General features: G+C 45.2%; 1 protein-coding gene across 1 annotated transcript in view; it reads right to left on the bottom strand.

Annotated features, from left to right (window-relative positions):
* Nucleotides 1-1,124: 1,124 nt before the first annotated feature.
* Nucleotides 1,125-13,793, bottom strand: part of LOC122769027 — a 60,410-nt gene continuing 47,741 nt past the window's right edge. The window contains exon 5 of the mRNA XM_044025286.1: nucleotides 1,125-1,402. Coding sequence (XP_043881221.1) covers nucleotides 1,181-1,402 — 222 coding nt within the window. The 3' untranslated portion in view covers nucleotides 1,125-1,180. The remainder of the gene's footprint in view (nucleotides 1,403-13,793) is intronic.

The following is a 13,793-nucleotide window of genomic DNA, read 5'->3' as shown; positions in this document are numbered from 1 at the left end:
GAAACTCAATACAGGCAGACGGAGCTGCACTCGTCAGCTAGCAGCAGGGCCGTACAGTGTCCCGTGAGGCTATGACTAAGTCAATTCGGTGTCAGTGTAGCATCACACCTCGCAGACCTGTTGCCAGGCTAATATGTCGTGCTAATATGTCTCTCCATATGAATTACAAGGCAGTGAAAGGAACCCAGATGCAATAAGTATAGATTTGCTAATGTCTGTGTTCTTTCTGAGTCTTGTTGGAATGGGGGGAGGAAGGAGGAGGAGGAGGAGGAGGGGCAATGATAGTAATAGCTGTTAACAGGGTGTCTGGCTCTGGCTTGGAGGTGATATGGGCGCACACAGACTTCTGGGATTTCTGAGGAGCTCTGGGAAATAAACTCTCTTCTCCGCCACAGAGGAAAATCGGAAGGAATGAGAGAGATAACATTGCAATAATTATTAGAAAAGGACAAGAGCGCCACGGGCTGTTCATGCCCTACTTTTTTTCTGACTATTGATCAACCTGGAGGGCCAAAGGTGTTTGGGTCAGAGGTCTAGAAGCCCTTACCTTGTCTGCTGTCTGTCTGTGTGTTAATATGTGGACCTATCGATTTGCATTGTACTTGTGTAGCTGCTCAGTGTGTAGGCCAAAGCGCCTGACAGATGCAGAGTGGGATGAGAGCAGAGCTTGGAAAGCGAATGAAAGGAAAAGGTGGGAGAAAAGGTGAGCGTGTGGTCAAATGGGGGCGTAATTAGGAACCATGTTACCACTAAACTCTATATATTGATCAGAGATAATTCACATGCACCATATCTTCCCCTCAGCAAATGTGCCTCGGTGCTTTAATAATTCATGCTGCATATAACTCTGGTTCATTGCTGCCCGACATGCCTGTTAGCCTGATCCCAAACCTTTACTTTCTTTAAGAAATCTGTATGTCTGAGTAAACTAGTATTTAAAACCCCCGTTCCATAAATGGGAAATGCCCATTTTTTTTTTTTTTTTTTTTTAAGTAAATCATCCTATTTATGAAAGACAGGGACGTTAGCGAGGATACACACAGAAGTTTAATTTTGTAGCACTGTAACATACAGACCTTTTTTTTTTAACCAGTTTTCCAACAAACTTTTATCACATCAGTAGATTTGAACACTAGTTCAGACAGACACCTGACAAAGAACATGAATAACATATGCTTTATTACACACACACACACACACACAGGCCATATTTGCCATTGGCAATCCCTGCAGGCAGATCTGGAGTGTGTGCCAGCAGCCTGCTGAGTGAGTAGGCCAGTGAGCCCCTTACCCAGCGCTGGGTACTACGCTGAGCTGCTTTGATGTATGTGTGTGTGAGGCTTTGAGTGTGTAGTTGGAGGTCAGTGGAACAGCAGAGGGACTGTGTAATCCTCAGACATGCCTGTGGAAAAATACAAGGATGAACTAAAAACTTAAGGCTCAGAGGAGCAGTCAGTGTGTCCACAGGTTCATGTGCAGGGTGTGTGGCGACACACACACACACACACACACACACACACACACACACACAGTTACACATAATTGAGATGCATTACAGTGTTCAGAGTCAGTCTCCCTTGTGAGGTTTCTGGCTTGGTGACACTAATTCTTGAAAGGCTATGTCACTGGCAGAGTGGTGTTCTTGCCATGTAAGGTGCAGTTCTTAACTAAAACGCACACACACACACACACACACAGGTCCAGGTACTTTAACACAGCTTGATTTTGCCACTGGAACACAGGACTACAGTACGAGTGTGTCTTACATTTCCTTTCGTCTGAAGAGATGCTGAATCTCAAACAGTGATAGGATCCCGGTCTGTTGATCATTAGATTTTGGCAGAGTGACCCGCAGCCACATGTGCGAGGGGTAGCAATACAATACAACTAATGTGCATGAAAGTCGCGTGTGTGTGTGTGTGTGTGTGTGTGTAAGTGTCCTCATATGTTACGTTATGTGGGGTCTTGAGAAGATGAAGAAGAGTTTCAGCCACAGGTCTGATGTGAGCTCTGCAAAACTATTAAGCAACAAAACCATATAGTGGTCAGTTCATCTTCTGATTGTCAAATCGCCCATTTGACTGCTGTGAATTTCCCCGCTTAACCCTTGAGATACTTGCTAATGGCTCTCACAGTGGAATTATTTACTACACATGGCAGGGGGACTAATGGGTCAAATTGTGTGTGTGTGTGTGTGTGTCCCCTGTAGTCATTGTGAATGAAAGGGAATGATGGAATCATTGAAGCACACAGTGAGAGAAGAGGAGAAAGGAGAGGGGGACTGAAGGAGGAGGACTGAGTGGTGCTTGCTAAAGTGAAAAATCATGCCATGGTGCAGAGGGGCCTGGTTTTGTCCTCGGGGAGAAGTGACTACATCTCTGCTGGCACTCAAGTGCTCTTAAATACTCTCCCTTTTCTCCATCCCCCTGTCACCCTAACCCATGCCTACCTCTATCTATACCTCCCCAACCTCTCCATCCCTCTTTCTCTTCCTTCCCTTGTTCTCCCTTGGCCCAGTGCAGGGACAAATGGCTATTTGCTGTACAAGTCCCACAACATGTTTGTATCTCTGCTCGTACTCGTCGCTAACAGTGAACAAACACAGGGTAGACCCGTCCTTTATCTGCAAATTGCTCCCCAGATCACAAAAGCCAAGTGAATGGAGATATCAACAAAAGACAAGAGGCCGGAACACTTGTCTTTAATTCACTCAGGACCAGGGACAGTCATTGTGTGTGTCTTTGAATGTGTGTGTGTTGTCTGAAGTAAACAGACAACACATGTCACCACATTTAACCCTTTTTTTTTTAAATGTGTAGTTATAGCATATGTGCAGTAATTGTGATAGTGAGTATGACGGGTGGGAAATACAAATGATCAACTCACACTCAGAGATGCTGTTCATGTGGAGACAAAGGGCTCACGTCTTGATTTAGCTGGAGCTGAAGTGAGCAGCGCGGAGATGAAGGCTGTCTGCGGTACAGGAATCAACAGTGCTGCTAACAGTCGCCTGCTGGGGTTAACCAGGCACTTGCCATCACATTCACAATGCAGATGAAACACAGTAGCAGACGAGCCTTTCATTCTCACACCAGTTATAGCAGCCTCTCTGTCAGAAGCACAACGCTGAACCTCCGTGTGTGTGTGTGTACAGGAGTGCATGCATCATAGACATATCCCCCAATTAGCACAAGGGAGTCCTGGGGGCAATCAGAAGTGAGGTTAATGAGAGGGGGAGAGAGCGGAATAGACAAGGTAGGGGTGTAACATGCATCAGCCTGCACTCATGCTCCAGTGTAACACACACGTTATCACCCATAAGCCCTTTCATCCTCGTGACACCCGGTGACATTTTCACACGTGCCGTACGTACAGTACATGACAGTAAGTGCATGACAGAGTCCCCGTGTCCGTGTCCGCTTTTGTCTCGTATCATGTCTCCCTCCACATGTCTCGCTCCTTGGAAGGCCCAGATGTGACAGCATGCTTCCCATATCAGACACGACTTGGCACGCTGGGATAAAAAAACAACAAAACAAGACGCGGGGAGGGAGCGAGACAGAGCTGCCACAGTGGTCTTGGCATCTGTCTGTTCTCGAGTGGTGTGCAGCGACGCTGGGGGGGGGCCGGGGGGAAAAGCACACTCTGCCAGATGTCATTGCAGAACATTGCTGGGGCAGTGTGCACATCACCACAGTGTACTTCATCCTCTCAGAACGGGTTCACTTTGTTTCACAGAAAATGAAATAACATTTTCAATTATTGAAACTGTCCACTGGCTCGATGATGTCTTGTGGCTCCTGGCACACATGCTCTCCACATGGATTGGCAGAACACTGACTAGTAGCATAGTTTGTGCATTTTAAAAGGATAACTCAATTTGTGTTCATTTGTAGAGTGATGGAGCATATTTAGCCTCAAATGGACAGTCGGTATCAGCAGAAAAAATGACTTCAAAGAATCAAAGTGACTGACATCAGTCCTGGATTTTGGTCAATAATTATTATTATGCCACAATTACTGCTCAGTAACTGAACATGTATGTGAAATTACTCCAAGTATTGGCAATTCTGTGTCTTGTGTGTGTGTGTGCGTGTGTGTTGCAGCATCATATTGCAGTCGCACGGCCTGTGCACTCGCTCTCTGTGTCTAGTGTCTCAGAGGAAATGTGTCAGGAACGGTGGCTCATGTGGCCGCCACGGAGAGAAGAGGATCGTGCATTATTTAAAAGAGTGCTGCCATTAGAGACATTTATGCAGTAGAATGATCACATTATGGCACACACACACACACACACACAGGCCTTATAGCTTTGATGCCCTTTTTCCAGGATTATATTGACGCACTGTGAGGGCACTCTGGTTACAAACATCTTCAGCTGACTCCATATTATACTGTCAGAGTTGTGTTATAGTTTCCCTTCGTTTCACACTTTCCCACCGCTGCCAAAACAGGACTCTAGGGTCACGTTCATCCAAGCAAAATACTGAGGGTTTTTTTTTGTTTTTTTGTCCAGAGATTAAAGATGCTGGCTTCAAGTGAACCTCACATTTTTTTTGTCTGTCACTTTTTCATGTCACATGGGGAATACAAGTAATTTTCTCCCACATCTCCGAGCACAGCTACCTCTCTCTCTCTCTCTCTCTCCCCCACTTCTTGTCTTCTGGCTCGCTTCTGTACCTCTCACCCGTTAACAATAATGCTCGGGGCCAACACAGATGTAAGAAGTAACAGCGACGCACAGAGAAGAAAAGATGAGCGGAAAAAAAAAAAGACAGAAGATGAGAGAAAGGGAAACAGACGGGTAACGCTGCTCACAAGCATCACTTGTCAATTTACAGCCGTTGCTCCCTGAACCGCACCATATAAATTTCCAGCGTGACATCCGTTTCTACTGCTTCCAAGCCGATTCGGGCTTTGTCCCACCAGATCTCCTCCCCAGACACATACTTGGAAACTTTAAGTACAGACATTGTGCCAGATGTAGTCTGCCTTTACTTTTATTTATTATTTTTTCAGGTTTTGAAATGTTGACTTTTGTCTGTATTGGAATGAGTTTGAGGGAATGAGAATGGATGGGGTAACGTCTCAGAGGGGCTGCTTTGGTGTATTTGATGTGGCCGCTGCCATGCACGTATGCGCACACACATGCAGTGACATGCATTGGAGTAGATTATGAGTGTGTGTGTGTGTGTGTGTGTCGGTGGGTTGAGGATGAACAGAAGGGCCAAAGAGCACCGGGGGATGTTGAGTATCCAGTGCAGGAGCGAGAGTAGCTTGGCACTGTTCATCTTTGAGTGATGGCAGCACTTCAGGGTTGAGACATGACCTCCCTTTAATCTCTCTATCCTTAGACATGAAAATGGAAGAGAAAAGTCCAAGAGTAGAGTGACTGTGGGGACCCAAGCAGAACCTTCCTGCTGAGTTCTGCACCAGATTGATTTTATTATTTCAGTTTATTTTAGTTTTACTTCATATCACTTTAAAAAAGAAAGAAGAGATATAGGCACACGGCGGATGGCAAACACAGAAAAGGAGTTGTGAGTCGCAGTGAATGTGACTTGTGTCTGCCTGCATATGAATACTGCATTGCTATTTTTTTTTATAACAAGTACATGTGACCCACAGCAAGTCCGTCTTAAAATTAGACCCATGTCAAAATAGCATTAATGACTTGCTCAAAATGATTTGAAACACGGTATCAGCCTTGCAGCCAAGACATGAATTTGCAAAGAAAACACGGCCTCTGAAGAGTATAAGCTGTGGCGCTCGCACTAATAATACACGATAGCATTATAAGTGCAACACCTGTTTCAACTTAAAAAGTAGAGGCCAGTAGCAAGATTAGCAAAAACATGCCCATAAAGGGAAAAGGTGACTGGGCCTACGCTCTGATAACAACAGAAAAAAAACGGCCTCGGTCCTGCATTTATTTTCAAAGAGCTGAAGGAACTGATGTGGTCATAATGCTGAGGAATTCATTCCTCTGCTGCACAAAGGCAAGCGTCTGTCACTCAGCCAGGGAAAAGGGTCTATTTTTAGATGATTTGTCCAGATGAAAAATGGACAGATTTTTTGTTGATTATTGATCTGTGTCCGCTACACACACACACTGGCAGGCTCAAGGCTTTAACGATAATAAGCGGTTTATGAGATTTCATTTCACTTAAGAGGCAAAACATAATTGTTACTACTAAAGATAACACACAGAGTATTTCACACAGACACTCTCAGTGTTCACACCTGGGAATTGGGAAAATCAGTAGAATCTGAGGAAATTCCTTTCCAGAGGGACACTGGGTGTACAGCTCAAAGTACTAAGGAGACTTGATCCAGGAGTAATCCCAAGAAATTTACCGCCGTAATTAGGTCTGTCAGCTCGGCAAAGTGGGAAAACGCTTTGTACTGTGTCACCTCGGCAGGTTGGATTTTTGTCAGGGATCAAGATTGGAGACAGCGAGTCGGCCGCACTGCTCCACAAAGGTGTGATCCAGTGCTTAATGTGGAACAACGGTGCTGACAAAGCCACTGTTGAATTGTCAGAGCTCTTTGGCACATTGTTCGGAGGCTTGCTGTGATCATATTGTCAGATACATTTCCGATGTGCACGCCGGGGCGGCCGGTGGCAAAGATCTTGACAGGAAGTCAGTGTGAGGGGTTTAGCACCTCGTGCCGAGGTTGGCAGTCTCCAGCACTATGCAGTGAGCGGTTAGTGCTGCAACACTGGCAAATGGTGGTGACACACACACACACACACACACACACACACACACACACAGAACTCTGCTCTACAACTGGCACTACACAAACACAACTGCACGCTCATACACACACAGCCACGCGACTGTGGTCTCGCAGTAATAGCTTTGTATCTCTTGGGCCCTCAGCTGCGCGTTCCTGCGCTTATCTTTGTTTATGTGGAGGGTAGATCATTGTGTACAACTGTGTGTGTGTGTGTGTGTGCACAAACTCTTGCAACAAGGTTGTTTAAAGTGCACGTGTGAGTAAGAATGCAAGTGTGTGCGCGCGCGTGTGTGTGTGTGTGTGTCAGGGAGGCGATAAGGCAGTGCCTGGCACCAAAGCACCAGTTGGCATCGAGCCTTAGATCTTGAAGATGAGGGAGAGAGATACTTGGCTATGTGTGAATGTAAACACACACACACACACACACACACACACACACACACACAAAAGCCATAGGTTAGGTGGAGACAACACTGAGTAGAGCAGGTACACGTGCCCACGCCTGTGTAAGTGTGTACTTGCTCACTGAGGTCAGTCACCTGTAGCGGTCTATTGATCCTCCGTCTTCAGAAAGCCCCGTTGTCTTTGTTGATTACAGTGTTTTCCTTCCAACACACACACACACACACACACATTTTCAAGGTAGCGTTGTAGGAGGCTACAACGTAGATCTGCATCCTCTGCAAAAACGAGATGCCTTTGGAATGCCACTGGCAGGCGGAGCAGGGAGTGCTGGGAACTGATGCATCACCGAGTGCTAAACCATCATTTCTGGTGACCCTATATCATATCCTGTCTGCTCAGCCCACAGAGAGCAGTGTGCCAGTGACAGCACGACTGACTTGGTGGTCCCAGCACTCAGCCACTTACCCATTTAATAAGACAGTATTTAAGAGTTCGGAGCCAAGCACATGCACGGTGCTGGTACAGATTTTTTCCTTTTTTTCCCCCCTTAACTTTTACAAGAGCCCTTTTTGTCGGAGGCTCCGAGGCTGGCATTTACCAAGGCTGTGAGTGTCTTTTAGGCATCCATTTATTATCCATTTATTACTATTATTAGTCCCCTTTTCTTTCTCTCTCTCTCTCTCTTGCTCCTGCACCTCAGTGAAACTCTAATAAACAATCAGGGTAGCACCATGCTGAGATGCCCTGTAATGGGCTCCTAATTAGCCACTCCAAACACAGAGAGCGGCTGCTTCACGCCTCGTTTTCTGCACTCATCTGCGCAAAACTGGATGAATTGACTCCATTTGCTCGCCACTTAATGCACTGATTGTTTATTGGCGTGCCCGGGAATAAAAACAAACAAACACACAAAAAATGGCTCTGAGTTTGCAATGCATGCTAATACTAATCACCATTAAAAACAGCCTGACCTATAATGCAATTCAACTGAGTTGGAACTTTCTCGGGCCGAGGCTTCACTCGGCTTCTTCCCTCATTACTGCCTCCTCCTCCATCCACCTCTCCTCTCCTCTCCTCTCCTCTCCTCTCCTGTCCGAGGTGAAGTGAAGCTGGACCAATTGGTGGAGGAAGTGTCTGTGTCTTTCTTTAGACCATACAAAGAAGCAGAGGGAGTGTGGGTAGGTGGATGACCGGGGATAGTCATCACCTCCTCCTCCTCTTCACACCTGCATGACAGGTCATCCTGCTTAATAAAAGCACTCATGCACAACATGTCAGAGAGGAGGGAGATAATGAAAGTGGAGAGAGGAGAGGCAAGAGGGTGAGGGTCTTGACTTGTGTGCGTTTACTAAACTGAGAGGTCCCGTTATGTTTCATCAGCTGTTCTGGAGTGAGTTCCACAGGTGTGCTCACACTGGTGACGGTTCAGGATGGGGTCAGTGAACCCTTTTAAACGGTCATGCCGTGGCACACAGGGCGGTACAGTGCAGCCCTGTGTCCCTCTGCCAATGACACCACAGCATCATGTCGAAACACAGGAAGTCAAACACAGCTGGAGACGGTGATAGACACGCAGCACAGCACAGCCACAGCGGTCACCAGTGTGTGTGTGTGTGTGTGTGTGTGAGGTCCTTCAGTGCGTGTCACGCTCCTCTACCTCCACCCGTCTGCCGAGCTCATTTCCTCCACAAGCTGCCTCCCTGCTACTTTATGAGTGAGAGCTTCTGCAGCTCTCACCTCAGGATACACTTCAGTGTCTAAATGTTTCCATTTGTGGGGTAAGTGACACACATTTACTCCCACCGCAGGGCACCTACCCATAACTAACCCTCTTGCGTAGAAGCGGCAGTGAATCATGAACGCGACTGGTTCAAATTCTCAGTATTTTGGGGGTCGTGTGAGTATGCACACTGTGCGACTCACAGACAGTATTTAGATTGAATGTATACTTACAATGGCTTTATTAAGCATCAGTTATAATGTTTGGGACGTTTATGTACTGCATCTACAATAACTGCACATCGCACTCACTCCATGTCTCCGCACTGTGTACCGACCGCTGAGAGTGTCTACAGTCCCAAATTACCACTTATAGTGCACTAGTGATTTCCACCTCACTCCGAACAATTCAGTGTGACAATCAATGCAGGACTAGAATCTCTGGTGCAGATCGATGCGGCGGGATACTGTTAGAAAAACCAGCGCGGCACAAGATCAACACCTTCCCTCACCGTCATTAGTGTCACTGACCTTGAAGTAAAATTCAATTTCCCTCTGCAACAACAAACCCCCATAGCCTCCTGAAAAGCCACTTCAGAATTCAGATGCCATTTCCTCTTGCCGGCACAGTCAAGACAGGATATTATAACTTATGAAAAGGGATATATGAAGCGAGGGTTGCCGACAGATAGAGAGGAATTCTGTTTGAGGAGGTAATTATAACATGGCCCTCTTTGAAAAGGCCAGAGTCAGACTCAGGTAAATAAAAGATCCTGTTCAGGGAATTCCCCCAGGATATGGACTATGTGGGTAAAAGTAGAAAGAACCAGAGGGGTGAGGGTGTTCATGGGGGATGAGGAGAAAGTGTACACCCACTTAATACAAGCAGAAAATTGTCATAATTGTTTAGTTGTCTTGGGGAGAGAAGGACAAACACTGGTGCTTCCCTTTCTTCACTTAGATTTGGAGACATAATGAAGTGAACAGATGGTTTTCTCACATATAGACCACAACTGAATTAAAAGAAGTGCCTTCATGTGTGTGTGTGTGTGTGTGTGTGTTAAGAGTGCAATGGGGGCCATGGGAAGAGATGGAGCGACTGAATCAAACCGGCATCTGTGGTAAAGCTGGAGGATTGGCTACTAGGCTTTGAAGTCGGCCTTATCATGGGGATTTTCGAGGGAAATGGGTGAGAAGGTGGCGCTCATATACTGTGTGTGCTGAGGTTAGTGTGATCAAACCCTTGCTGGGCTCCCGTGGGAGACCCCAGACCTGACCATGTATGTTAAACATCCCATGTTTGCCTCACACAGCATGTGACCTCCGCAGTTCTATTTTATTAGAGCAGAATATTCATGCAATATTTAGATTTGACCATAGGTTATCCACCCATGTGGCCATCGAGCATGTAATAGAGGCATGAAAGAGATTTCTAAATGGGGTGTAATTACTTTGATGTCTCCTTTGAGGAAATTGCACTGTGTTGTTACAACATTCATAATTCTAAACCACTGTCATAAGTTCAGGCCCAATCTGCATGATTTAATATTCAGTATTTACAGAAAAAGATCATTCCTTTGTACACGCATTAGTAAAAAATGTACTCATTTTTAATCAAATAAATAAAGATAAATGAAATAACTGACGCATAACAGCAAAGACAGTGAGAGTAACATGTGACGGTGTACATTTCTGGCGTTTCTGCAGCCCTGCATATTAAACTGTAAAAGCTATTAGTCAACTTTAACCAAACCTCACCTCAAGCATCATGAGTGCAAAATAAAGGAGAATATTAAACAATAAAACACTTCTCTTTGTTCTAAAACTACACTTGACAACGTGTGTATTATGTGTTAAAAGTACATAAAATCAAACAAACTCACAGAAACCTATAAGGCCTCGTTGAATATATGGTAGAATTCAAACAATCCAAATTCAATATAAGTGGAATTATTTCCCAGATTCCTGCATAGAATGTAACCTCTTCATAACCTTGCTTCTGCAGCTTGAATTCATTTGAGTTTTCGGGTTCAGGACTGAGGATTTGGCATGGGCAGAACTTGTGTAAGGAGCTGGCAGTGAGCTTGTGTAAGCTGTGAGATATGTGACAGTGAACGCACTTACACAATTTCTTTCTAATGACACGCATCGCGCGGGGGTCAGTGTTATTTCTTGTCGATGAAGCCATTTTTTTTGTTTGTTGAATACAAAAACATGCAATCAAAAGTGAAGATTTGAATGCTTTGCTGAACCTTTCTCTGACTGATCCTCTGAATCTCAAATCACATCCTTTTATCTGCAGCTTACTTAGAAGGGAGCAGTTGAGAATACGGAGGGAGAAGACACCCTTAAGAGCAACAGGGAGGACAAGTGTGTGTGTGTGTGTGTGTGTGTGTGTGCGGGGGTGGGGGGTAAGAATCACCTTGATTCAGTGCACCGGCTCGCTTTGAAGTGTCTGCAGCCCAGCATGGCCAGCGCAGAGCCAACAGTAAGCCTTCCAGCAAAAACCGAGCCTGACCTCCCCACCAAATCATAACCATATGAACGTAAGAATTTCCACCTTAGGAGAATGCTTTCTCCCCCGTCCATCTCCCAGGGTGAGACATTAAGTAGTGATAACAGAAAACAGGTTCTGAGAGAGGGGAGGCACTGGGAGGTGATGGAGGGTGGAGAGGAGGACAGGAGGAAAATAGAGGTTACAAGTGTGCCGTATGGAGGAGACTGGAGCAGGGGAATGTGTCCAAAAAAATGGAGTTGCATTGAGCCCGACTACCTAAAATGGAAGTTTCTCAGGCGAGGATCAAGAGATACGGTGACCTTCGTGGTTGACAGAGTGAGAGAAAGAAGAGGGAGAAAAGGGAGAGCAGTGAGGCAGTCAAAGGGAGAAAACAAGACAGACATTTTGAAATGTGACTCTAACTCAATAAATAGCATTGTAAACCACCATAGGAAAGCCAAGTGGTACCTTCACTAAGGCCTCAGGACCCACCTGCAACTGGAAATGGTTTCCTGTCTTACACAAACACTGTTGCACCCTAATCCATGTAATTACCTCTCATATTCCACATGTGTAAGTGTACACATGTACAAAATTACAGTCACACGTTGTTGTTTTTTTCTTTTAAATTAGCCCCCCCCCGGCCCTGCCATGCTCATTAGTGAAACAATATGCAGTATTTACACACAAAAAAAAAAAATGTAGACACATCCCCAGAAACATGAGGTAATATTTAAGTCGGTTAATAACTTAAAACACCCTGGTGAGGATGCATCAGCCACTGAAACTCAGTCCTGTGTTTGGGGTAGATGGGTTTGATTTTTGTGGCCGTGTATGCGCCTGATAGTTTGAATAAGAATTCCTCAGAGTGTGTGAGCAATTAGGGTTAGGACTGTTTGTGTGTACAGTGTGAGTGTGTGTGTGCGTGCGTGGCGGTGGTGGGGGTTGTTAGCGGTTCCATCTGGGTCTCCTGGAAGCTGTGTGGAGTCAGGAAAACCACATCTCATAAAAGCGGAGGCAGCCCAATGTTCTACAAGGACAGAACATTACTGAGAATGTCGCTCAGGAAAACCCTGGGCTTTGGCCCATATGTTGGCTGCAAAGCTGTAGCCTATCTCTCTCTCCTCCCTCCCTCCCTCCCTCCCTCCCTCCATCTCTTTCCACCCGTTTTCCCTTTTGCTATTTATTTTTCACTTGGTAAGGGATAAGAAAGAGGAGCGGCGCAAAGTGTGGGAGACGGGGGCAGAGACAGAGAAGCCAGTACTGATAGCAATTCCATCTGTGTGTATCAAACAGAGGAGTGAGCAGTGACAGGCTGTGGGATGGGGTGGAGTCATGGGGGGCATCTGGTGCACATTGGCCGTGGATCTGTCTGGAACCAGCCATGGGAGAGGGAAGAGGAGAGAGATGAGTAGAAGGAGGAAGGGAAGAGGAAAGGATGAAGGGCTGAAGGGTGGAGAAGGGGAAAGTCCTGCCAAAGTGAAGGGCAGAGAATTCTGGCGCTGAATAAACCTGTCTGTTGTTCACATATTGCCTTGGATTGAAAGTGCAGTGAGGGGATAAGGCTGCAGAGACACAAGCATCAATTCACACATAACCATCAGTCGTGACGATCGGCTGGAAAAACAACAGCCGTCGCTTTAATTTAGGCGACTTTTTTTTAGTTTGACTGGTTTTTACTGATCTGGACTCATGTTACCACTCTATGTCTTCAAAAGGGAAATAAAGCATTGCGTTCATTTATTATTTTAGATTTCGTCTCGTAGTATAAATATAGTATAAATGCAAGTATAAGTATATAGTATAAATGCAAACTCTATGCGTTCATCTAAGAAAAACGCCAACTCAGCGGTGAAGCGTCCGCGTTCATTTCGCACACGTATGACGTGTTAGCTGTTATAAAAGAAGCAAATAGAGCAGCACATCTTATGACAGTCTCTGCTGTGTGTGTGTGTGTGTGTATGGAGAATCACATTATGGAATATTTCACAGCACACATTGCACGGTGAAGCACGGTGAAGCAAATTGCAAAGGTCATTCAATAACTTTTAAACCAGAGCTCATGCACAGGCCGTGGAGGTGAATTTTATCTGTAGGTGAATATGAATATTGTAATAAGTGACTACTGTATTTGTACATACACATTTAAAGTGATAAAATAAAAGACAGTAGATTTACTAAGATAAAAAAAAGAGACGCTGACGTAGATTTAGCTGAATATAAAATGTACATAATAACTATAAAACATTTTAGTTACAAAAGGAATGGTTAGTAATAATATAAGGATCAACATTAGGTGTGTGTGTGCAACAAGAATAGTGTATTATACTCTTCATGTTTATGATGCAGTGAATAATGGGAAGGAAATTGCAGGGTTAAGTTTGTCTCAGGTGTTCACGCACATTTATTGATTTTGAACTTTTGACCT

Source organism: Solea senegalensis, linkage group LG5, assembly GCF_019176455.1.
Source record: "Solea senegalensis isolate Sse05_10M linkage group LG5, IFAPA_SoseM_1, whole genome shotgun sequence".
In the NCBI taxonomy this organism is placed as follows: domain Eukaryota; kingdom Metazoa; phylum Chordata; class Actinopteri; order Pleuronectiformes; family Soleidae; genus Solea; species Solea senegalensis.
The sequence above is the reverse complement of the archived record's forward strand: the minus strand, read 5'-3'. Positions and strand labels throughout refer to the sequence as shown.